This window comes from Dipodomys spectabilis, unplaced genomic scaffold (assembly GCF_019054845.1).
Source record: "Dipodomys spectabilis isolate Male_0828 unplaced genomic scaffold, ASM1905484v1 ptg000073l, whole genome shotgun sequence".
Taxonomy (NCBI): Eukaryota; Metazoa; Chordata; class Mammalia; order Rodentia; family Heteromyidae; genus Dipodomys; species Dipodomys spectabilis.
Window position 1 is genome coordinate 2700549 of NW_024870750.1, and position 24823 is coordinate 2725371.

The 24823-nt window shown below is 37.5% G+C and overlaps 2 protein-coding genes across 2 annotated transcripts in view; one reads left to right on the plus strand and one right to left on the minus strand.

Moving 5' to 3' along the window:
* Exoc5 (exocyst complex component 5) overlaps positions 1-7212 on the minus strand; it is a 51765-nt gene extending 44553 nt beyond the window's left edge. Inside the window, exon 1 of the mRNA XM_042682510.1 lies at positions 6944-7212. Within this exon, the coding sequence (XP_042538444.1) occupies positions 6944-6970 (27 nt within the window). The 5' untranslated portion in view covers positions 6971-7212. The remainder of the gene's footprint in view (positions 1-6943) is intronic.
* Positions 7213-7359: 147 nt separating this feature from the next.
* Ap5m1 (adaptor related protein complex 5 subunit mu 1) lies at positions 7360-24158 on the plus strand. The gene is made up of 8 exons (XM_042682608.1): positions 7360-7675; positions 11378-12023; positions 15405-15632; positions 16875-17014; positions 17842-17927; positions 18010-18128; positions 20961-21057; positions 23922-24158. The coding sequence occupies exons 1-8, from the start codon at positions 7602-7604 to the stop codon at positions 24002-24004; spliced, it is 1473 nt and encodes a 490-aa protein (XP_042538542.1). The 5' UTR covers positions 7360-7601; the 3' UTR covers positions 24005-24158.
* The last annotated feature ends 665 nt before the right edge of the window (positions 24159-24823 follow it).

Genomic DNA, 24823 nt, shown 5'->3' on the forward strand with positions numbered 1-24823 from the left:
TGCCCAGGCTGGCTTTGAACCACAATCCTCAGATCTCAGCCTCCTGAGTAGCTAGGATTGTAGGCGTGAGCCACCAGCGCCCGGCTGAAATGTATTTTTTTTGGGTACGTTTTTTATTGTAAAAAATGCTGTACAGAGGGGTTACAGTTACATGAGCAAGGCAATGAGTACATTTCCTATTGAGCGTTGTTGCCTCCACCTTTTGAAATATATTTTTGAAAATTACTTTGAAAGTAAAGCCCATGTAAACAATCAATATCAAGTAACTGACAATCTTTAAACTATCTGTAATTAATTATATTATCAGAATTGTTTTGTAGACTATCTAAATTGTGTCACTTTAGAAATTTTTTCAAATACGTTAGGTTTTCTTAAGTCAAATATCTTCCCAAGAGAAAATATACCTCACATGTGAAAATACATCTAATTTCTATGCTCCAAAGAGAAAGGTAACAAACTTTAATGATACTTCTTACATAATTCATAGAATCACAGAACTAGATTTAAAATTTCTAAAGCAGGAATGAACTTTGGCTTGACTCTTCCATCTCATATTTTTACACACAGGAATTGTAAGCATAAAATTTAAGTCTTCTTAGGGTACTAAGCCAGTATCTAATCCAGATTTATTTTTCCATTCTAACATGTTTTAAAATAAAAACTATCGATGTTTATATAGAACCTAAGTGGATGGCATTTCTTAGCTGTAATTAGTAGCTGTGCAGTCTTAACCTAGTTATCTGTGGCTCGGTATACTCATTTGGAAAACTGAGAAAATAAGTTCATAACTAAGATTATTTTCAAGATTACCTTAAGTTAGTAATATTTATTGGATGCCTTGGGTGAAATTAAGTAAGTAAATGCAAAAAATAATTATTTCTTTGGCTTACTGCTAAATAGTGTGTGTGTGTGTGTGTGTGTGTGTGTGCGTGCGCGCGCACTTGCACGCGTGCGTGCGCACATGTGTGTATGTGGGGGGGGAGGGAAGGTATAGTTATTTTCATACTTCATTTCCAAGAAAAGTTAAGTTAGCTGGGGCTGAATATATTAAGTTCTTAAAATATATTAAATGTATATAAAATTCTAATAATCAGTGGGGTTGGGAAGGTGGCTCAGTGGTAAAGTACTTGCCTTGCATGCCTGAGGCCCTGGGTTCAACTCCTCAGCATCACATAAGCAAAAAGAAAAAAGCCGGAAGTGGTGCTGTGGCTCAAGTGGTAGAGCGCTATCCTTGAGCTGAAGAGCTGAGGGACAGTGCCCAGGCCCAGAGTTCAGGCCCTACGACCGAACCAAAAAAAAAAAAAAAAAAATTCTAATAATCAAAACTTCTAAATTGCATTCTACTCAACTGATTCAAATTTTTATTTAAAATGTGTAGGTTTTATTTCCAGGTGAGTGCTACATAAAACTTCAAGTCATTACTGGAGAATGGGGTAAATAAATCATTTAAGCCACACACATATACCACACAACTATTCAATTTCCTTAGAACATAAGGGACTCATATTCTTCTAGTTACATACATGTGTAGTCTATAAAACTGTCTTTAAAGACTTGTTTCTTCCAAAAATTCTCTCCAAATTCATTCCAAGTTGTTTTGTATAGAAAACAAGGGCATAAAATACTTAAATACAGAAAGCAAAGGATGACATTGTCTAAAAAAAAAAAAAAAAGTACTCATCACCTGACTTATGAAACTCTAACCCCTCTCTCTGTACATCTTAATAACAAAAATATTTAAAACATTTTAATGTAAACCCATGACTCTTATCATATTTCAATTCATTGTTTACTAAAAGTAGTAAGAGCCTCTTTATCTTGATGCAAGTAAGTAGATCAGCCACAGTTTGCTACCTATATCACTGCATACCAACCATCCCAGTACACCAACCACTCCCGTCCTTAGTGACTTAAAATAACTATAATCATTATTTTGTTCACAAATCAACTTAGCAAGCAAATCCTGTGTTTGCTCCACATGACATCAGCTAGTTCTGTTCAACATAGGATGACAAATTGGTGTTTAGTGTCTTTTGGCAGTTTAGCCAAAGCTGAAGGCCAAGGGTCTTGGTTCTTTGAAAAGGTGCCTGAAGCCGGGCGCTGGTGGCTCACGCCTGTAATCCTAGCTACTCAGGAGGCTGAGATCTGAGGATCGCGGTTCAAAGCCAGCCCGGGCAAAGAGAGACCGTGAGACTCCTATCTCCAATAAACCACCAGAAAACCGGAAGTGGCGCTGTAGCTCAAGTGGTAGAGTGCTCGCCTTGGGCTGAAGAGCTGAAGGACAGCACCCAGGCCCAGAGTTCAAGCCCCACGGCTGACAAAAAAAAAAGAAAAGGTGTCTGAGTCCAAAACAGAATATCAGAAAAGGTCCAGGCATATTAACATTCACAACTTCATCTTGGAAATCAATGTATTACATTGCTTGTACTGTAGTCATAGCCTGATTCAAGTCAAGAAAGCAGCACTAGACCCTTCTTCTCTATGAGAAGTCACTTTGTAGGATGACAAATCTTAACTAGGTAATCCTGAAATTAACCTTCTACTCCTTTTTGTAATTCTCTTCTCCTATTTCTAGGATCATTTCTTCTTAGTCTACTTTGAAAAGCTTTTCCTCCCTAAAAGATGCTCAATTTTCTCCTCTTAACCCACATAAAGTAGCTACCAATTAATTTTTTTCAATTACAATCACTCTTTCAATCGCATTCTTCTAAGTGATTTATCAATTAAAGGTAATCTATCAAACATCCTTCTGAAGTAGGAACTATTATCTTCCCATTTTATAAATAGGAAAATTGAAGTACAAAGAAGTTAGGTAACTTATCCAAGCCTACTCAAGGGTAGAGCTGGGAAATTTCCAGTTTAAATAATCACCTATATAAAATAATTCCTGTCAACTAGTTGTCTACCACTTTCTGAATTTCTAATTCATATGTATAAGTACCATCTAGACTTTTTCACAAGGATATCTTGCTAGAACTAAATATATATCTTTAAAAAAATTAACACGGGTTGGAAATGTAACAGCTCAGTGGTAGAGTGCTTGCCTTGCGTGCATGAAGCCCTGGGTTCGATTCCTCAGCACCACATAAACAGAAAAAGCCGGAAGTGGCGCTGAGGCTCAAGTGGTAGAGCACTAGCATTGAGCTGATGGGGTCAGGGACAGCGCCCAGGCCCAGAGTTCAGGCCCCACGGCCAAAAAATAAATTAAATACAATTAACAGGACTTCTTCTTTCTGAAAGGATTGTTCCAAAATACTGCCACAGTTAGTACAATACCAACAACCTATTGTTTTTGAAGTTCACAATAACCAAATTATTTTCATTCTTCCTCCAAAATGCCATCTCAAATTTCCTGTCTTTCCTGTCCATTACAGGTTAGGATTTCAACTGTCCTGATTAGTCAATTATGGACAATTATAGAACAATGACCAAATGACGAGACTGTTGCCAGATTGATAATCTCTTCTCCATTAAATGACATTTTTCAAACTAACATTAAAATTATCAACCTCACCTGAAACCTTTAAATAAAAGTAACATCAGCCCCATCAAGCATGGTACATAAAGACTCTTCCAAACTTCCTAAGACTTTTAAGGTCTCAATGCTTTGTCAGGAGCCTCTACTCTCTATTCCTAAAACATTGTGATGACATGTAAACTTAGCATTGATGGATGAGTACAAATTTCCAAAGCAGCCACAGAAGTAACACCAACTTCTAAGGTGAGATATTGTGTGTGTGTGAGTGTGTGTCAGTCGTGGGGCCTGAACTCTGGGCCTGGGCACTGTCCCTCAGCTCTTCAGCTCAAGGCTAATACTCTACCACCTGAGCCACAGCGCCACTTCTGGCTTTTTCTGCTTATGTGGTACTAAGGAATTAAACCCAGGGCCTCATGCATGCAAGGCAAGCACTCTACCACTGAGCCACCTTCCCAACCCTAAGGTGAGATTTATTTAGGGAATACTAAGAGAAAGGATGTGTACATGCATATAAAATCTTTCCTAATCACCTCAGGAAGATTCTGTCCTTTCACTGCACTGTGATAACAGTTATACATGTCCTCCCCAACTATAATTTTAATTCACTAACTTCTAACTCCAGTATCTAAAATGACATCCAGCATAAGACAGGTATTCAATGAATACTTTCTGAATTAATGCATGGATGAATTTTCGATGGGATATTTAGCTTTATTAATGTTGGCACATTATCTTGAACTCAGCAGGTACTCAAAGGTATTTCCCGAGTAAATAATTGACTTTAGTTATTAACAGAGAACTATTCCATACAGGTAGACTGCCCAGAGAAAATGGAGGATGTAAGGATGTAAGAGAAAATTTCTAAGGATGTAAGAGAAAATTCAAACATGAGAAATGTCTTCAGCAGTGCAAACGAAACAAATGTATTTACCATCCAAGCCTTCTTAAATGTAGGATATATCATTAATCCAAACCACAGAAAGGACATCCTGAAGTGTGTTGTTTAAAAGACTACAGTTGAAGCCTTTCAGGATCTTTCAACAAGGGTTGAAAACTAAGAAGGTATTCTGGGCAGCTTCTAACATATACATTATTACAATAATTGAGTTATGTATTAATAAATCACTTCTATCAATTAAGGAAATATCCTAGTTCAATTTTGCTGTTTGATGTTGTCTATGTAAAAAGGGAAAACTCAAAAGATCAAAATATTTTTTAAAAGTAGAACTGACAATTGTTAACTCTGGTTAAACAAAGTTTAATTTTGTTTCCAGTTCTTCAATGTGGAAGATGAGAGCCCATTCTATTTAGTAGTGCATGAAAACCAGGATGCATACAAACAAAATATCCTTGACTACATCCTGTCCTGCTTTCCATGGTTCTCCAGCTGTGACTAAGAAGGTCAAAGAGGAGATAAAAAAAAAAAAACCCTCATTTATCCTATAACCTAGATCTATTGCAATAGCTGCAGGAAATGCCAGCAGAGACTGAGGGGTTTTTTTCTTGTCCTCCTCTTTCTAAAGCAAAGAGGTAAACTTTTCACTTGGGAATAAAAATGTAATTTCAAGAGCACAGGCCACTACAGGGCTAGCTATACTCAAAAATCATAAAGAAAAAAGATAAATATAGGTCTTACATTTATATTTAATAATACATCATTCTAACTATTACTGTAATTTGGTTTACTTTTGATGAAGCAACAAGTGATATATGGTCAGTAAAGAAAGTCACTTGTGTTTAGGCCTATACGCATGCTTAACTTTGTGTAAGAGCCCTCTAAGCAGTATCTATATCACTGCTGAGTATTTCCAGCTGCCATGTAACTCCAGTCACTAAGTTAAAAAGTAAAATATGTACTTTTCACTCCTCTCTTTCTGGAAAAAAATACATTTTCAAATAGCCTTTTCAAACACATGTGATCACACATTTAAAATTTCTAAATACACATAATATGACTGAAGACACAACTATAAATATCAAAAAAGACATTAATTCAAAACATAATGTCTTATGAAATGTATGACTATATAATGGTTTTCTGCTAACAGTCTCCTTGTCATGAAATGCATTAAATTCCTTAAGTTTTCTACCTTTATAAAATGTGAAAATACAAACAAGAAACCACTATGTTGCCCAGGAACATACAGTAATGAATTCAGAACAAGAATGCTTCCTTGCTCCAGTATCAATGAACAGATGGCAGATGTTAGTGTAATCTCCCAGAAAAAAATGCAACAAATATTTAAGTGTTGAGTGAAATTATAATCCTACACTCACAAATTAATATTTCGTTACAATTTACTCTAAATTGACATGGGTTGTTTTGTGGGGTTTTTTTTTTGCTCTCAACAAAAGCATTAACTATGCAAGAGGTGACTGAAAGCCAAGATGCAGTTACTAGCAAAAGTAACAATCAAGAGTTACATTTGTTATGTAAATAGTGGCATCTAAAATTTAAGCTACAAGAACTAATAAATCTTAAGCTTTCAAAGATACAATTTTTATTGGAGAAATTCTCAGCTGTGAACTGCAATGTTGTCTACCACTTACAGCACTTCTGGTACTTCATATTAATAATATTTTTTTTTAAAGACCTTTCCTTTTTTTAATGCTCCCTTTTCATTCCTTTCACAAAAGAAAAGATTTTGTATGTTTCATTGTGTCCTGGTCTCATTCAACCATCTAATATGACAGCTCCTTAAAGTGGACTTTATACTAAAATTGCAGGTTTAGGCACTGAAAACACACCAGGAAATTCATCAGCGAGTGATCCTTCCCCTTCCCTGTCAAACACACAGGAAGGATTCCTTTGGCTTAGCAGTTCGGTGGCTTCATAAAATTGTAAATTCCCTGAGATCCGAGCCCCTCGGTTCATGGTAGGTGCACTTGCCTGTGTCTGCGGGATAAAGTAGGCCTTTGGGGCCCTAAATGATTATTCCTAGCCTTTTTAAATGTAAAGGAAAAGCAGCGGGACAACATTCAGCAGTGGCTCGGTACAAACCCCCGGGAGTCCCCCTCCCATACACACACACGCACACACACGCACACGCACACGCGCGCCAGGTGGTCTCTACGAATGCTACCGCCTATCCGCGCGTCCCGACCGGGTTCGCCCCACCGGGAGCTCGGGGTGGGGTGGGGGGGCTTTCCCCGTCCCGAGCCAGCCCTTCCCGGTAGACAATTCCTAACGCCGCAACCTCCTGACTCCCACTCCTGACAAACCAACGCTCCCCCCCCCCGACCCCGGGCCCCCTCCGGACCCGAAGCCGCGCCCCCCCCGCCCCCCATTGCACGGAGCCCGCCCCGAGAGCGAGGCCGCCGCCCCATCCCACCTCGCCCCGCCCCCCCGGCTTCGCACCGTGCTCCGGAGGGCTCGGGGGAGGGGGGGGAGAGCCCGACGAACGCGGCCAGCTTCCGCCGCACCCCGGGCCTGCCACTCCCCGCACGCACGGCCGCGGGACCCACCTCGAAGAGCTCGGCCGTCGTAGCCATCCCGGCCGTCAGAGAGGATCGCCGCGCGCGCGACTCCGTCTCCGCTTCACATGCTGCGCCTCCGCGGCGCGGCGCACAGATCCCCGCTCGGCACGGTCAGCTCCGGCTTCGGGCAGTCCTGGGCTCTCCCAGTCCTCGCAGAGCCCAGGCTGGAGGAGAGAGCCGCCATGCAGCGAAGTCAGCGACGCCTGTCAGCTGCCTCCCGGCGCCGCCCGCGCCGCTCCCATTGTCACCGCCTCGGACGCCGGAAGTGGAGCTGCGCGCGCCCGGGGAGGCCGCGGGAGGGGCGGGGCGGGGCGGGGCCGGCGTCGGAAGAGCGAGTACTGGAGCACTCGTGAGTGTTCGCGTGGCGGCCCTGGAGGAAGTTTCGTCCTCTCGGGCCACCGTCCCGGAAGTAGAAATTCGAGGAAGACCGGCTGGCTGGCGGAGGGCGGAATGGGCAAGTTTCTCTAGGTTCTCGGTGCGGATTCTTAGAACTTTGAGTTGACGTGCCTTGACCGGAGAGACTGGTGCTTCTCTGGTGACGGAACCCAGCCCGGGAGGTGTTGGTGGAGTCGGTCTGAGGCGGCCGCTGTGGGTCGCGGCGGGCGTGGCGGGCAGTTCCGAGGTGAGCGGATGCCGGGGGCCCCCCATGGCCCAGCGGGCGCTGTGGCTCGTTCGCCACGAACCGGGAACTCCACCTGGTGGCACCGTCAGATTCTCCAGGTGAGTGCCGCCCGGAGGCCTCGGGCACGCCGGGGGCGGGGATGGAGGGCGGAGCACAGTCTGAGGATGTTTTGTAGCCCAGATCCGCCGCGAATAAGCCACGCCAGGGCTTGGGGCATCTTACTTCACCTGTTTTGTCCCTGAAGGCGGAAGCGTTCTACTCACTTCGTACCTGGCACGTATGAAGTATTGCCTGGGCTCCCCTCGGGCCCCGCACCCCCACCCCAGGGTGGCATCTTAACATTAACTCCATCTGCTTCGGGGGTCGATGCAGGCTGGAGAAAGGAAAGGGGAAAAAAAAATTAGGATTATCAGACTATACGGAGGATGTCATTCGAAGTCATCTTAAACTCATTCTGCTGAAAAATCGTTATTACTGAGCAGTAGTATTTTCATCTTACCAAGGTGCGTGACTGCTAGAAGTCGCCGTCGTTTACTGTTCCCAGTCGTTGAAATAAATAAGAAGACGTGGGAAAAACATTAAATTACCATCACTGTTTCCTTTGATGATGTAAATGATCTTGTCCCACTTTAAAAGAATTAGCTGTAGGTACGCTGCTTTTAATATAAGTTAAAATGTAGGTAGTAATTTGTTTCACCTTTCACTCTCAATGGCCACTGATAGTTCTTTCTCTCCCTCCTCCCACCTTAACAATGCATTCTTCTCCTAGGAAAGCCCTGTGGTCTAGTTGAATGAGAGATTGAAACGGATAAAAAATTAGTGCAATTTTGAATGCAAAGTGATTGACAGTGCAGCTATGAAAAAAATCCTGTCTTTGCAACCCAAACAGTTGTCTTACTGAAGGTATCAGAGTTGAAGTTAATCATTTTCCTCCAGGATACCTGACTTAACATTTGTTGCTGTTGGACCTCAGGACAGAGAACATTTGTTGTTACTGGTCCTTGGTACAGAGAATTGATTATATTCTTAGCTCCATGGTTCATCAGCTTCATTGATTTAAGGAACCCTTCCATTTTACCTACTGTCCTATGGTTGTCTATTTCTACTCTCATGGGTTAATCTTACACTATTTCATTTTATCCTGTCATTTGTGTGTGTTTGCATATATATTGTTAAGTTACATAATTTTAAAAGACTCATTTTTTCTTACATTAGAAAAGAATGCAAGACTTTCATTCCCTTTTCTTACATTTTTCAGATTTCTCAGCACTATCACTTTTAAGTTTAAATACCACATGTGCCTAGTGTCCACCATATTGGATTACAGAGCTAGGCCATTGCTTCAACTTACTCTGTAATACTTCATGTTTTACTTGTTCCACGTTTTACCTGTCTCTTTTTTAGTGCCTTCCTCCTAGCCATCAGAACAATTGCTCTGTAGTTATACTCACATTGATCTATAGGACATATCTATGCTAGTGACCAAACACTACCAGAATACTGATTGTACCCATCAACACATTGAGGGTTTCTGTATCTCTCTTATTTCATGTCACTTAATCTGATGTTTGCCAGTAAGGGATATCTAATTGTGTTATTTGTGAGTCCTTTATGTATGCTCTTCTTGTGAATTGCCTATACATTTTCTCTTTTTTTACTTTAAAAGTTAATGCTTTTCCCTGCTTGATTTATGAAAGTTTATTGTGTGTTTTTATATTAATGCATGTCATTTTAGATATTCACATATTTTCTTTTAGTTCATCAATAACTTTTATGTTACCTGCCATTAAAATTGTGTGTGTGAGTGTGTGTGTGTGTGTGTGTGTGTGTATTCTAGAGCTTGAACTCCAGGTCTCATACTATCCCTCAGTTTTCTGGGATTTTTCCATCACAACTGGTGCATTGAGCCATGCTTCTCCTTCTTGCTTTTTGCTAGTTAATTGGAGATAAGAATCCTTAAGTTTTGTCTTCCTGGGCTGGCTTTGAACAGGAATACTCAGATCTCAGCCTCCTTTGTAGGTGTGAGCCACTGGCACCTGGCAAAGTAGCAGTTTTGTTACAATCAAAACCATTTTATATTTTTTAACCCAGTACCACCAAACAACCCTACTCTTAAATCCTAAATTCAACTATACCACATTATTTTATCTACTATATTTAGGTCTTTAATTCATCTGTGGTACTCCTTCAGTCATGGTGTTAAGTGGGAATCTTACTTAGTTTTTCTCTAGACCATGTATCAATTTTGCTATTATCATTTAAGCTTTATATCTTCATTGGTTATGTGAACCCTGCTTTCTGGGTTCACATAATTTATCTCTCTGATACTGATTCTGTATTATTCAACAAATCAAGCTTACATTATTTTCAGAATTCTGACTTCTTGAGACTAGAGTTAGGCTGAGCAGATGTACATTGGCCATTGTTTAAGATTTAAGAAGGCAAATGTTCTTAGCACACCAAAACTTGGTTTAAAAATTAAATTCTAGTTTAAATATTTGCTGTCCAGATACTAATAGTATCAGCTTAAGCCTGGTTTAGGTTGGTATTGTGTCCATAATTATAGGCCCAATTAAGGTTTGACTCCTGTTAGGAAAAAAAAAAACCTAGAATAAAATTTGGAATGACAAATTGAGTCATCCAACAAAAATATTTATTGAGCACATATTAAGGAATTATTTAAGGTTCCAGATGAACTTCTTAACTTTATAACTTTTAGAATTTAAATGAGGGAAATTTACTCAGATTGATAGCTTGGAATACATTCTTTTTTTTTAATTATTAGCAAACATTGGTATTGGTAAAAAGCATTGTTTTAGGGAAGTATGTTTCTGGCCCCTTGATAAAAACAGCTGATTTTTTGCCACCCATTTGTTTTATTTTCTCTAATTTTATTTATTTTTGATGCTAGAGATTGAACCCAAGGCTTTGTGCTGCTAAGCAGATGCTATACCACTGAGCTGTAGTATGGCCCTCCTATTTGTTTTACAAATAAGAAAATAAGCTTAGGAAAGTTAGATGATTTACTCAAAAGTTAATAGTTAATATTACTCTAGACTTTGAAGTGGAGGGAGAAGGAATAGGAAAAATGTATTTTGTCAAACTGAGAAGCAGACTTCTGTACAAGAACAATAGCATTTTGTATTAAGTTTCCAAAGAGAACAGATAAATTAGTAACTTAATGTTCTGTTCAGAGCCAGCAAGCAATAAAGAATTACAGATTTTGTTTTATTACCTCCTAGTATCTTCCAGGACTCTAGAGATAAGCCATTGTTTCTAAGACGTTCTTGTTAATATTTGGAGGAAGACTTAATATACCTGTTACAATAGACTGAGTAAAATAGGACATTCTTTTTTAAATTATATCATCTTAATTGGTGAATCCAAATTAGAAGTTTATAGTGAATCACAACTGTGGTTCTGTTCTTTAAGAAGGAATCAAAAGAAAAACAGAAGTCTTACAGATGACTAAAATGGTCTAGATACATACCCCTTGTCCACCAAAAGGAAATCTGTGAGACTAAAAAATAAAAATGTGGGATTAAAATCACATACTCTTACCCTAAAATTAAGTAAGTTGAATTAGCATCGCTAATAATAAATGATATTTTATCATTTAAGGTAACATTCTAAGTATGAAACACTGTAGTAGGAACTTAATACACATATATTTTTTGGTTGCTGGCTTTTCTTGGTATATATATTTGTTGTATGTTTGTGATTGCTACTGTTTGCCATGTGGTTTAGGGCTGTTTTTAATTTTTTTTCCCTCTTTTCAACGTTTTTGTTTTCCTATGCAGACGATTCCCTACTGTTGAAAAACGAGCCAAAGTCTTCAATAGAGCAAGTTATGTGCCTATTCCTGAAGATGGTCCCTTTCTTAAAGCACTTCTCTTTGAATTTCGATTATTGGATGATGATAAGGACTTTGTGGAGAGTCGTGATAGTTGTTCACGCATCAATAAAACATCCATCTATAGACTTCTATTAGGAGGTCAAGAACTCTGGCCAGTAATTGCTTTTCTGAGGAATGGCATGATATATGCCAGTATCCCACTAGTTGAACAAACTCTGTCTCCTCCCCCACCATTAATCAGCATTAGTGGAATTTCACAAGGCTTGGAACTTCTTTTTGGGATACAAGATTTTCTTTTCTCTGGTCAGAAAAATGACACTGAGCTAAATACAAGATTGAGTCAATTACCTGACTTGCTTCTTCAGGCTTGTCCATTTGGTACTTTATTAGATGCTAACTTACAGAATTCAATGGATAATATTGATTTTGCTTCTATGACTCAGCTACCAAAACAGCCAGCCTGGAAAGCTGGAACATACAAAGGAAAACCACAGGTTTTTATTTCTATAACTGAAAAGGTAAAATCCATGCAGTATGATAAACAGGATGTAGCAGATACGTGGCAAGTTGTTGGAACAGTCGTTTGCAAGGTGAGAGTTTTTTTCCTTGGGTATTTGCTTTATCATAACATTTTAACATATAAAGAAAGGTAAAATTTGTGACCTTTATTTTACACTGTTAAATGGCATGCTTGATTTTTGTCTTTAGCAGCAGCATTCAGTGTTAGTTGTGAAATGTTATATTCCTTCTTGTTTTAACTATTGATGAATTCTTCCATTACTTTAAAATAAACATTTACTATCCTTATGGTTATTTACTATCTTTATGAGCTGCTCGTATTGGAGTACCTTAGCTAGAAACTTCTAGTGTAGAACCATGAGATCACAGTCAAGATTTTGGTTGCCGCTATAGTTATCTGAAGGTTTGACTGGGGTAAGAGATCAACTTGGAAGATAATCCACTCGTATGGCTGGCAAGTTGATGCCGGTTACTGGGGGAGGCCTCAGTTCCTTTCTACATTAACTTCTCTAAGTGCTGCTTAACTGTTCTTGCAACTTGATGACTGTCTTTTCTCAGAACAGATGATGTGGTGGGGGAGGAAGAAAGAGGAGGAAGTTGAGTCAGAAGCTATTTTATGAGTTAGACAGAAAAGTCACATGCCACCACCAATTCTACTGCATTAGATGTGAGTCACCAAAGTCTGCTCACATGTATTAGATGTACCTTCTGAAAAGACTGTCAGAGAATTTGTGAGCATATTTATATCACCACATCCATTTCCTATTTTCTCTAGTGAGTGAAATTGACAAATCCTCTGACATGATATGCAAAAAAACCTCTTGTTTTATTTAAATAAGACCATAGGTTAATACATAATTATCTGACTTACAGTTAGAAAATTGGGAAAAAAAACAAGGAAATATCAATATAGTTAGCAGCAATTAGTTTCGTGTAACATAACAACCAAAGTAAAATTTCTTCAAGGAACCTTCTATGTTTATCTGTTAATAGTATTCTCAGATGTCTGTTTCTTCCTTTTCTTCTTTGTACTCTTTTACTTTTGTTTACTGTATATGCCTTCAATGTAAACTTTTTGAATTTCAAATTTATTTTTAAGTGTCTATATAAGCACTATATGTAAAAGTAGATTTTGCAAAGAATTAGAGCAGTGTTAATGGAAAAATAGATCTCTCTTTTCCTTTCTATCATAATTACAATGACCTAAACTTTGTATCTATTTTTAACATATACATTCCTCTTAATCATTCTATCAGCAGTAATTAGCCAGAAATGGCTCTAAAATTATGGATTATGTCATTCATAAATGTTAAATTGAGTTGATTTAGTGTATAATGTCTTTTAGTGTATAATGTCTCAGCCCATTTATAAGTTGACTCTAGTTTGTTACTTATGTAAACTTGAATTGATTCTTTGTACAAATTACCATCCTTTAAAAAAAAAATACAAAACAAAGGAAACACTAAATGTTATCAATTGTACATAGTAGCACAACAGATAGCCAAGCACTTTAAACAGTATTTCAAGAACTTAGTATTTGATGGCCTTATTGTGAATGCCATCATAAATGGAAATATCTAATAGAAAACCTGATGAACTAGCCAAGCACCAGTGGCTCATGCCTGCAGTCCTAGCTACTCAGTAGGCTGAGATCTGAGAATTGTAGTTCAAAGCCAGAAAAGTCCCTTTGAGACTCTTATCTGCAATAAACTACTCAAAAAAGTCTGAAGTGGCCCTGTAGCTCAAGTGGTAGAGTGCTAGCCTTGAGCACAGAGAGGCTCAGGGACAGCACCCAGATCCTGCAAGCCCCAGAAACAGGACAAAAAAGCAAACAACAACAACAACAAAAACTGATTAACTGAAAGTCTGAGCACTCGGGCTGAGGAAGTAACTGAATGGTAGAGTCCTAACCTAGTATTTCTGAGGAACCAGATCAATCACCAGAACCACCTATCAAAAGAAGGGAAAGGAGGGAAGGTGAAGAAGAGAGAAGTGAAGGGGAAGGAGGGAATGAGAGGGGGAATACAATGAATAGGAATGAACTATATATATGATAGTATATTTAAACTGAAGTTCCAGCCCTTAATCTTGCTGATTTTCTTTGTGACCACAGAAAAGTCACACAACCATATGAATCCTTTAAAACTGATGTCATTCATAGCTCTTGAGTTATCATTCCTGGTTTTAAGGTCCAGATTTGCATGTGAAGAAGAGTTTAAACGGTAGTAGATAAGTCCTAGAATAGCAATCCTCATTTTATAATAAATGGCTGCCCTGGTTATTTTAGTGCCTAAATAATAGGAAATTCATTGGAGGGGTCCATATGATGCTGTTTCTAAAATCATAGGGAAATTTTCAATTAGCATAAAATTTAAAATTTAATAGCACTAGTAAATGTTGGCTTATATTATTATCTCCGTAAGTATAAAACCAAAACTAATTTTATTCTTATGCTGCACATAAAAACAAAGTATCAAACATTTTAAAACTAAAATACACCTTTTTTCATTTTAGTAACATTATTGGACATTTTCATTTGATACTATTGTAATTATAACCAAAAGAACTTTCTTTTTGTTTTTTTTTTAATTCTTTTTTTGTGCCAGTTCTGGGCCTTGAACTCAAAGGTCTGGGTGCTGTCCCTGAGTTTGTTTTGTTCAAGGATAGTATTCTACCAGCTTTACTTCCAACTTTTGGGTGGTTAATTGGAGATAAATGTCTTCCCTTCCTGGAGATAAGACTTTCCTGCCAAGACTGGTTCTGAATCCCATTCTTCAGATCTCAGCCTCCTGAGTAGTCAGGATTATAGGCATGAACCACAACTGCCCTGGTGAAATTTTTGTTGTTGTTGTTTTTTTGTTGGTCCTGGGGCTTGAACTCTGGTCTTGGGCGCTGTCCTTGTGCTCTTCAGCTCAAGGCAAGCACCCTACCTCTTGAGCCATTACGCCATTTTCACTTTTCTAGTGATTTGTTGGAGATAAGAATCTCACAGACTTTCCTACCTGGGATGGCTTTGAACTGTGATCTTCAGATCTCAGGCTCCTGAGTAGCTAGGATTACAAGCTTCCAGGTGAAATGTTTTAAACATGGATACAATTTTTTTTTAATTATCATTCATTAAGGCAGCTCTAGCATTGATGAAGAATGGATTGGCTAGAGGAAAGTAAGTCTAAACATATTTAGAGGACCAGGACAGAAATTGTAAAGGCCTGTACAAATGTTGGAAAAGGAATGGAGAGAAGTGGGTGGCTTGAAATATCTTTTTAAGAAGCTTACAGGTAAGCATAGGAGTCCGAAGCCTCTCTGGCCAGTTGCTTGGCTATCTAAGAGTGTGATAAAACCACTAAACAGAAAAGCAGAAAGCAAAGAAAAGAAAACCGAGGGAGAAAAGTAAAGTAAATTGGGAGAAACAGGTATATGCAACTCAGATCTCATTTGTGTTTGTATTGCAGTGTGATTTGGAAGGAATCATGCCAAATGTTACCATGAGCTTGAGTCTCCCCACCAATGGATCTCCACTTCAAGATATCCTAGTTCATCCTTGCGTGACTTCTCTCGATTCTGCCATTCTGACTGCTAGTAGTGTTGATGGAATGGATGATTCTGCATTTAGTGGACCTTATAAATTTCCATTCACTCCACCTTTAGAATCATTCAACTTATGCTACTATACTTCCCAGGTAAACAATCAGGAAAGTTTCTGGTATGTTTATAAATACTATTGATAAGCAAATCATTTGTATTCTTGGGAGTCTATTTCTTTTTAATATTCCTTAATAAGAAGTCCATGGTCACATGATAGGTCCTGTTAAGATTTAGTCATGATTTTAACTATAAACATGAACTAACACTAATCACAGGAAAACCTTAGTTACAAATATATTAATAGCTATGTATTGCTTATTGAATCAATGCTGTGTCAGATCTTAGGCATTTCAGGTATATTTTCTCTCGTGCTTTTAATGAATCTTAACTTGGGTATTTCTATCCTGATTTTTCATTTGAAGTCTCAGAGTCATATGACTGATAAATGGAAGAGCCAGATTTTCCAGATTCACAAGCCCAACATGTTTTCTATACAACCATACCATTTGTTTATCTTGTCTTTTTTCATTTATTTTTTTCTAATTATAGCTCAGTAGGTTAAAAAGTCTTATACTAGTTTAAGTAGAAGAAATTAATTTTGAGAAGTCAATAGGTTATTATCATTCAAGAAAAAAAGTAGATCCAGGTCATACCCAAACTAGAACCAGAAAGCTAAAATCGTTATGTGCTCAAGCACCAGTTATCTCATTGCTGCTTCTCATTCTTCTCTTTCACCTGAGTTTCTGTGTTTGCCTATGGCCTTACAGTTCTACGGATTACCATGTAGAAGAAATCTTTATGTCTTATTTCAGTGTACCAGTAGCAGTGATTGGTTTTTACCAGCCTTCATATTATTTCCCCTTCATCCAGTTTTGATGACCAATCAAATAAGGCATATTTGAGCTAGATGGTAAGGAAATGGAAGGGAGTGCAGTCACAGAAAGGATCAGCAGGGAATGGACAGGACAGCAGTGATCAGTGTTTGTAGCACAGGCCCTATTCTGCAGTTCTGAGAACATAGAAGATCAAGAATATACTGTGTCCTTCTGTAAGGTACCTTTCTCATCTCTAGGAACAGGAAAAATAGAAGAATCTCTGTCCTTAAAGTGAATGTAGACCCATTATTGCTATTACCAAAAGAACTTGGAATAACTAAATATCTGATAAATCTTAAAATATGATACATATTTCTTACATATACCATAATCTTTATATATACATACACAATGTAAGCAGATATATATTGCTACAGTGTATAATACTGTAATCATAATTAATATTTTAGACCCATTTTACAAAAGTGAGAGAATTACATAAAATTTTGTGTTGGTTTTCAGGTCCCTGTTCCACCAATTTTGGGTTTTTATCAAATGAAAGAAGAGGAAGTACAACTAAAATTAACAGTTAATTTAAAACTTCATGAAAGTGTGAAAAATAATTTTGAATTCTGTGAAGCTCATATACCTTTTTACAATAGGTAGGAATAAATAACTTATCAATTTCTACCTCCCTATTGCCACAAATTATTTATTCTTTTAACCTTATTTTTAAAATTAAATTTTTTATTCAAATGAATTCTGATTCTCAATCAAAATAATGTGCATAACTTTAAATGTATCTTCCTTTTTCTGGTTAAACTTTCTAGTAAGTTCTAAAGTTAAGCCAATATAACTTCCTCAAGGATTATTTTACTAGGAACTTCCTTTCTATCATTCCTCCATATTCCACATATAAGTCAATTCCAACTATCAGCAATCTGGTAATTATCTAATTATAAGATTACTTTCTCACAAGATCTCTTTTAAAGTTATATTGCAGCATAGTCTTTTTAAAGTGGACTTAGGATTGCAGTTCAAAGGCAGCCTGGATAAGAAAGTCCATGAGACTTTTATCTCCAAAAAGCTAGAAGTGGAGCTATGCTACAAGTGGTAGATCACTAACTGGCCTTGAGCTAAAAAGCTCAGGGACATCACCCAGGCCTTGAGTTCAAGCACAGGATCAAGCACCCAAAAAAAAAAAAAAATACTTAAATATATACTAAAATCATACTTTTAGTGTTGAACCAACCCATGTGGCTATTAGTAGTCTTTGTGATTTCATAATTGTCATTAGTAATAATCAAATGCAATCATTGATATAAATGTTTAGATAATTTCTGGTTGTTCTGAGGTATATATTCATTCTATTCTACAAACTAGAGTACAGATCAGCTTTATCAGCTTTTATGCTGCCCTTGTATTTAGTAACAGAAGATTGTCTTCAATCTCATAAATCTAAGATTCTTTTTTTTTCCTATTTTTTAAGAGGTTCAATCACACATTTGGAATACAAAGTTAGTTTTGGCCAGCTTGATGTATTTCGAGAGAAAAGCTTATTGGTCTGGACTATTGGTGAGAAGATTTTGTTCACTGATTTTCTTTCATTTGTTGTAGAATCTAAGTAATTTAGAATTTGGTATACTTGTGCTTGTAGGCCAGAAGTTCCCCAAATCAATGGAAATTAGTCTTTCTGGAACTGTAACTTTTGGATCCAAGAGCCGTGATAAACAACCATTTGACCACATTTGTATTGGCACAACAGCATATGTAAAGGTAAACCTATTTATGTGACTTCTTATATTTAAAGTCCTTCCTTTGTTTCTAGATTGCCTCTAGATTTTTTTATATTTTCTAGAAATTTGTTTTAAATTCTATGCTTTATATCTGGCATAGTCCTTCTTAACTCCTTTTTAAAATTGTTTTGCTTCTTTTGGCTTAGTATTAGTTTTTTTTCCTATTTTCCTTAAAATTTACATTAAGTATAACTTAAATAACCTAATTTAAATTACCTACCTAGTTCTCAAACTTGAGATTTGTATTTTAAAATACATAAGATGTAGTTGTTGGTCTCTGAGGATTTTTCAGTAATCCATATCAGTAATCGGTGAGTGCTAATTGCTTTTGGGGTCTCAAGAACAAGTGAGCACTGCTGGCCAAAGTGGTCAAAGAAAGATGGAGGTAAAGCAAAATCTGAGGACAAGATAAGCCATTCCTTGAAGACTATCATAGGTTAGATAAAGAAATAACATAATGAAAGGAAGTAAACACTGTATAATTAATGTTCAGAGGGTAAACAAGGCAGATAAGAACCAGCACTATTAACAGACATTCTATGTAAGACTTGATACGTAGTTTAAATTCAGAATGTAGTTATTTGGTTATTTGAGTCTTTTATTCCTTTGGTAGGTATTTTAGGATTTCTTTTTTTTTTTTTTTTTTGCTGGACGTGGGGCCTGAACTGTGGGCCTGGGTGCTGTCCCTCAGCTCTTCAGCTCAAGGCTAGCACTGTACCACTTGAGCCACAGTGCCACTTCCAGCTTTTTCTGCTTATGTGGTGCTGAGGAATCGAACCCAGGGCCTCATGCATGCAAGGCAAGCACTCTGCCACTGAGCCACCTTCCCAGCCCTATTTTAGGATTTCTAAAAGAGTGTGGTAGCATTTCACAGAAGAGCTATAAAGAACATTAATCCACAAGGAATGAGTGAAGAAAATAGAGACAGCAAAAACATTTTATAGATACTTTAATATTGCAAATGGAAATTAATACATTGATACTATCTAGCATAGTGTGAGCATAAAGAGAAAGAAAGGTACTGCTGCAGATCTGTGATAAAGGTGCATGAATCCCTGGTCGCTAACATTTGGACAAAAAATAGTTACTAGTCAAGATGGTGGTGTTTAAAAATATGTAAGTTAACCTGGACTTGAAACTCCAAGAGAACAGAAACTATATGTCTTGTTTATTGTTTTATTCCCAATATCCCAGTCCAGTACCTAGTACATAAATATTTCCTGAACTTGTGAATATATTTGGGTGAAAAAGTATTGATGTGGAAGAAGTTGGGAAGGAGTAAGCTTCATATATTGTTGCAGATAATAGTAACATACCTTAATGTAAAGTCCTATAGTAGCCAAATACCTAAAGCTTGATTCACAAGTGAGAAACCAGCTTCAAATAAGGATTTAAAAGTTACCACAGGGAAGAAATAGTTAAGATCATAATTTTTTTTAAATGGAGACACAATTCAGAATAACGATTCAGTAAGGCAAACTGAGTGATTAGAAAGGAAAATATAATGCTGTCAGAGAAATCAAAGATTTAACATTGAAATCTATCCATAAAGGCAACTTGAGGAAGTAATACAAAAATCAGAAATATACTGATGATTATTTTTCCAGTCAGCGTCAGCCAGCTCTATCTATCAATTGTGTGAAAATCAGTTTTGCTGTGCATGACCCTTAAGCATTCAGAAGTAAACCAAACAAGAACAAACCCTTTACTATCAGAAATTACCTACATTGCAGCAGTAAGAAGTTGCTGAAGTCTAAAAAGTATATCCTGAGAGCTAGTTTGGCAATTGAAAAGAACATTTTTACAAAGTGGGAGAAACTGGCAGGTAGGAGAAAAGAAAGTATGAGGCTGGGCTTGTAGCTCAGTGATAGAGCACTTATTCATAAGACCCTGAATTTGGTCCCCAGTGTTGTGTAAAAAGAAAAAGTATAGAAAATTCAAGAATCTTGCAAAATCAGGAGCATTTAGCAACAGGCAAGAGGAGAACCACAGTGAAAGTAGACTGCAACTCTAAAACATGGGCCTTTTCATAGTTCTTGTGTGACACTTGTGACTGAGATGCACTCTGACACCATCCCTTCAAAGAAGGTCGTAATGTCTCAGCTTGTTACAACATAGTATTATAATTGGCATTTATGGTAAGAATAACACACTGTCAATGAAATTCAGGAAGGATAGATTACATTTTAGAAAGTTTTGAGAAGGGGAAATTTCTAAGCTTAGTTCTATAAAAGGTCAATTTTAATTTTCTGGAAAATGAAGTAGATCAGCTTATTGCTTCTGACACTAAAATAAACTGATGTCTCTGTTTTAGTAATTGCATTCCTATGCTGTTATACTAAGAGGTACACGATTCCTGCCTGCAAAAGAATTGTGACCTGAAATAATATTGGGATTAAATGGCCGTAGGGGTATTCTAAACAGTACAGTGGAAGGCATGCAGCTTTTATAGTGCATCAGGTCTGAGTTCAAATACCAGCTCTGTTGCTTACATTCTAGATGCTAATTGCTTCCTTCACTGAACCTTATTTTCCCCTTCTGTATAATGAAGATGGCCTTGTTGTGGATTAGAGTCCATACTGATGAAGTGCCTGGTATCTGTTAAGTATTTCATGGCAGTTTTACAAAGAAATGGCCCAGGGCAAAGGAAGGAAGTATGTATGTATAGTGTGTATATACATGTGTACACATCCAGTTGAACTTTGTGAGCTATGGTCAACTAAATTCCCTAAATTGGTGTCAGGGCAAAAATGTAACCATGATTTTTATCAAATAATCACCTCAATTTGGCACATTCCTCTCATTTTTTTAGCTCCATTTTAGGATCCTGGATTACACACTTACAGGATGTTATGTTGATCAGCATTCAGTTCAAGTTTTTGGGTCAGGAAAACCAAAAATAAGTGCACGTAAGTAATGCAGATTCAAATTAACGTAATGGAATTCAAGTGGTATATTTTTGCCTGAGTTAAAATGTGACAGAATTTAGAGATTGGAAGAGTAATCTCAATAATAAAAATTCTGTTCTGCTCTACTCCTTTTTACATTGTCTGAACTTTATGTTACTCTCTCATGTTTAAAACAACAACAGCAACAAGGACAGTCACCAATGCTTCATGCCTGTAATCCTAGCTACTCAGAAGTTGAGAAGATAAGGATTACAGTTTGAGGTCAGCCTACACAGAAAAAAAAACAGGGCTGGAAGTTTGCCTAAGTGGTAGAGCATAGCCTATCAAGGGCAAGGCCGGAGTTCAAACCACAGTGCTGCCTCCACAAAAAAAGTCAATGAGCAAGGATTGGAAAGGGATAACTCTTAGTATAAAGTTGGATTTCCCTTGCTCTGGTTATAATAAACTTTTACATTCAAAAATGGTTCGCAGAGACTTCATTAATGGATAGATCAGGATCTGACTTAGCTCTAATAGTTTATTGGTTATGTAGCTTGGGCAATTCAGTGAACTTTAAAATTTACTTTTCCATCCATCTATAAAGTTGAAATAAGGCATAATAACATGTTGATCAAGCACTCAGCATATAGTGTAGATTCAATAGATGTCACAAATAATTATTATTTAAAATTTTAAATAATTTTTAGTAATGTTATCAGTAAATATTATATAGTACCATTTCTATTCTGCCAATATGCAAGCAATAAAGAGATGGTTCCCTACCTTCATTGAGTTTATTGATTATAAAAAGAAAAAAAACCACATAAATGGGGCCCTAAAATTCGGAAGGGTATATAACAAGACTCTGTACCAGAATTGTAAGCAATCTCTTGTAACTAGCAGTAATTAATTCTGCGTAATGCCAGAATAAGCCAGTATCCTGAATTGATAAAATAAAATAGTAATAGTGTATATATACTATATATAGATATATATATATCTATATATGTATCCTCCCCTCCCTTTAGTAGTACTGGGGATTGAACTCAGGGTCTTGCGCTTACTAGGCAGATGCCTTACAACTTGCACCATTTCCCTGGTGGTTTTGCTTTAATTATTTTTCAGATATGGTGTCACTTTTTTTTTTAATCAGCCAACGTGGACTACAGTTTTCATGCTTTGCATCTCCAAAATAGCTGAGATGACAGGTGGATGCCACCAGGCCTAGCTTTTTTCATTGAGTTGGAGTCTTTCTAACTTTTTGTCCCAGTTGGTCTCCAGCTATCTCTGCCATCCAAATAGCTAGGATTACAAGCATAGCCTCTGTGCCTAGCAGTATACCATTTGTTTTTTTGTTGGTTTTTGTTTTTGTCAGCATAGGACGTTAACTCTGGGCCTGAGTGCTGTACCTGAGCTCTTCAGCTCAAGGCGAGTGCTCTACCAATTGAGCCACAGCACCACTTCCAGTTTTCTGGTAGTTAATTGGAGATAAGAGTCTCACAGACTTTCTGTTCGGGCTGGCTTTGAACTGAGATTCTCAGATCTCAGCCTTCTGAGTAGCTAGGATTACAGGCATGAGCCCCGGTACCCAGCTGTTTTCATTTTTTTTTGGGGGGGGGGGTCCAGTCATGGGGCCTGAACTCTGGGCCTGGGCGCTGTCCCTCAGCTCTACCACTTGAGCCACAGCACCACTTCCAGCTTTTTTCTTTTTGCTTATGTGGTGCTGAGGAATCGAACCCAGGGCCTCATGCATGCAAGGCAAGTGCTATACCACTGAGCTACCTTCCCAGCCCCTGTTTTCATTTTTTAATGGAAGTTTAATACTGAACAGTCAGTGGTTTTATCTGTATACCAGCAGGTCCGTATTTAGATTGTCTATGATGAATACGTTCTCTTTATGTAGTAACTAAAATACTTTTAAGCATTTTATTAATATTAACTATATGTCTCACAGACTTCCCTGCCCAGGCAGGTCTCAGCCTCCTGAGTAGGCTTACAGGTGTGAGCCACTAGCACCTGGCTTCTGTATGTCTTTTATTAAAACTGACAGCATTCTATATGAGTTATGGCCATTTTATAGACAGAATCACTGATAGAACATGTTATGACCAGTAACACTAGGATTCTGTAGCTAGTAAATGGCAGAACTAGGAGTCAAAATTCAAGCAGTCTGTTCTGGAATGTGTTCACACAGCAGTGTGCTGTGTTTTCTCTTGGCATTCTAGATTGTCAAACTTTTGAACTGAACTGAATAAAAAAGGACAAGATTCTACTTCCATATTCTGTTATGAAGGTTATAAAAGGCTGAATTGGATATTAGTGATACATACAATAAGAACTTCAAGTTATATGTCCAACTCCAACTGAGGATTATTATCTCAGTTTTATATATCAGAAAAGTTCAAAGAGGTTGCCATTTGTCCAGTTACAAAGGTATTTAAACAGAAATAAATCAGAATTATAAGAAGAATGCTTCTTTAAAGTATTACTGAAAAACTGAATGTTGATTTGCAAGACCAGAAACAAGTTAAAAAGGGGGTAAGGGGAGCCTTCAAAAAAGAAACCAACAAGCCATCTTAAATGCTTTTCAATTAAGGTAATGATTCACAAGAAGTAGAATTTAGGGAAAATGTGAGGGAAAAAAATTGAGAGACGGCATAAGTTACAGGGTATTCATATAAGCTAAAAGATGAATTGTTCAAATATTTAAGAACTCATTTATTAGAGTGGTAAAAATTTGATAAGGTGAAATTAAAATGAATGTGGACAATATTACCATGAAATGTTGTTTTCCACACTTCAAAGTCATGGATTTGCTGTTTGTTGAAGTTAAACTACCATAAAATATTTTTGTCATTATTTTCCTTTCTTTTTTCTATTTTTAGGACGGAAAATAATTTCTTCTGATTATTACATCTGGAATTCTAAAGCCCCTGCTCCAGTTACATATGGATCATTGTTATTGTAATTACAATGTATTTAAATGGGATTTGTATACTGGTAACATAGCTTAACTAGAATTGTATCCAATCATAGTCATTGTTTTAAAAGATGTATTTGTAAAACCTATGACTGAAAGAATATCATTGAATGAATTAGTTATAAAATACTTATTTAATGTGTTTTGGCTAAGTTTTTGTTACCTTTTGATGTTACGTCACTGTGATCCAGAACAAGAATTTAGAGTGATTCATTTTGGCTTATTTCAGACAAGTCTTGGGTCAACATGTTCCTGAGGCAGACATTACTAATCAGTCATAGCCCTTTCTCTACAACAAGCTTTCCTGGGTAAGAGCTCAGGCTTCTTTTCAGTGCAGAGCTTTAGGCAGCCATTCCAATGCATTGCAGTTGTATGCAAGACAAAAATATTTGCTTGTCTAAACCTAATTGTTCTTAGTACAGTGTACTGTTAAAGAGTACCAGAAATCAGGTTAAAAATAGCCCAACACTAGTGGCCCTCGCCTCTGATCCTAGCTACTTAGGAGGCTGAGATCTGAGAATTGCAGTTCAAAATCAACCCTCACAGGAAAGGCCATGAAACTTATCTCCAGTTGGGTAAAAAAGCTCAGGGACAGCTCTCGGGCTCTGAGTTCGAGCCCCACAACTGAAAAAGCAAAACTGTAAATCTCTTCAAAAGATAGCCAGTGAAAACAAAGAAAAATTATTTGATCTTGCTTTTAAATCAGATCTATTGATTAATAAAGAATCCACAATTCTATTTAATTTTGATCTCTCTCCTAGAGCTTTTCGTTTTTGCTGCAAAATTTTTTTTTGGCACCAGTCCAGG

Bases quoted from the DNA above. Each gene is read 5' to 3' on its own strand.
- Ap5m1 (XM_042682608.1), top strand. From the start codon at position 7,602: ATGGCCCAGCGGGCGCTGTGGCTCGTTCGCCACGAACCGGGAACTCCA. The intron at 12,024-15,404 runs GTGAGAGTTTTT...TTTGTATTGCAG, and splicing joins TTGGAACAGTCGTTTGCAAG to TGTGATTTGGAAGGAATCAT. The intron at 17,928-18,009 runs GTGAGAAGATTT...TTGTGCTTGTAG, and splicing joins CTTATTGGTCTGGACTATTG to GCCAGAAGTTCCCCAAATCA.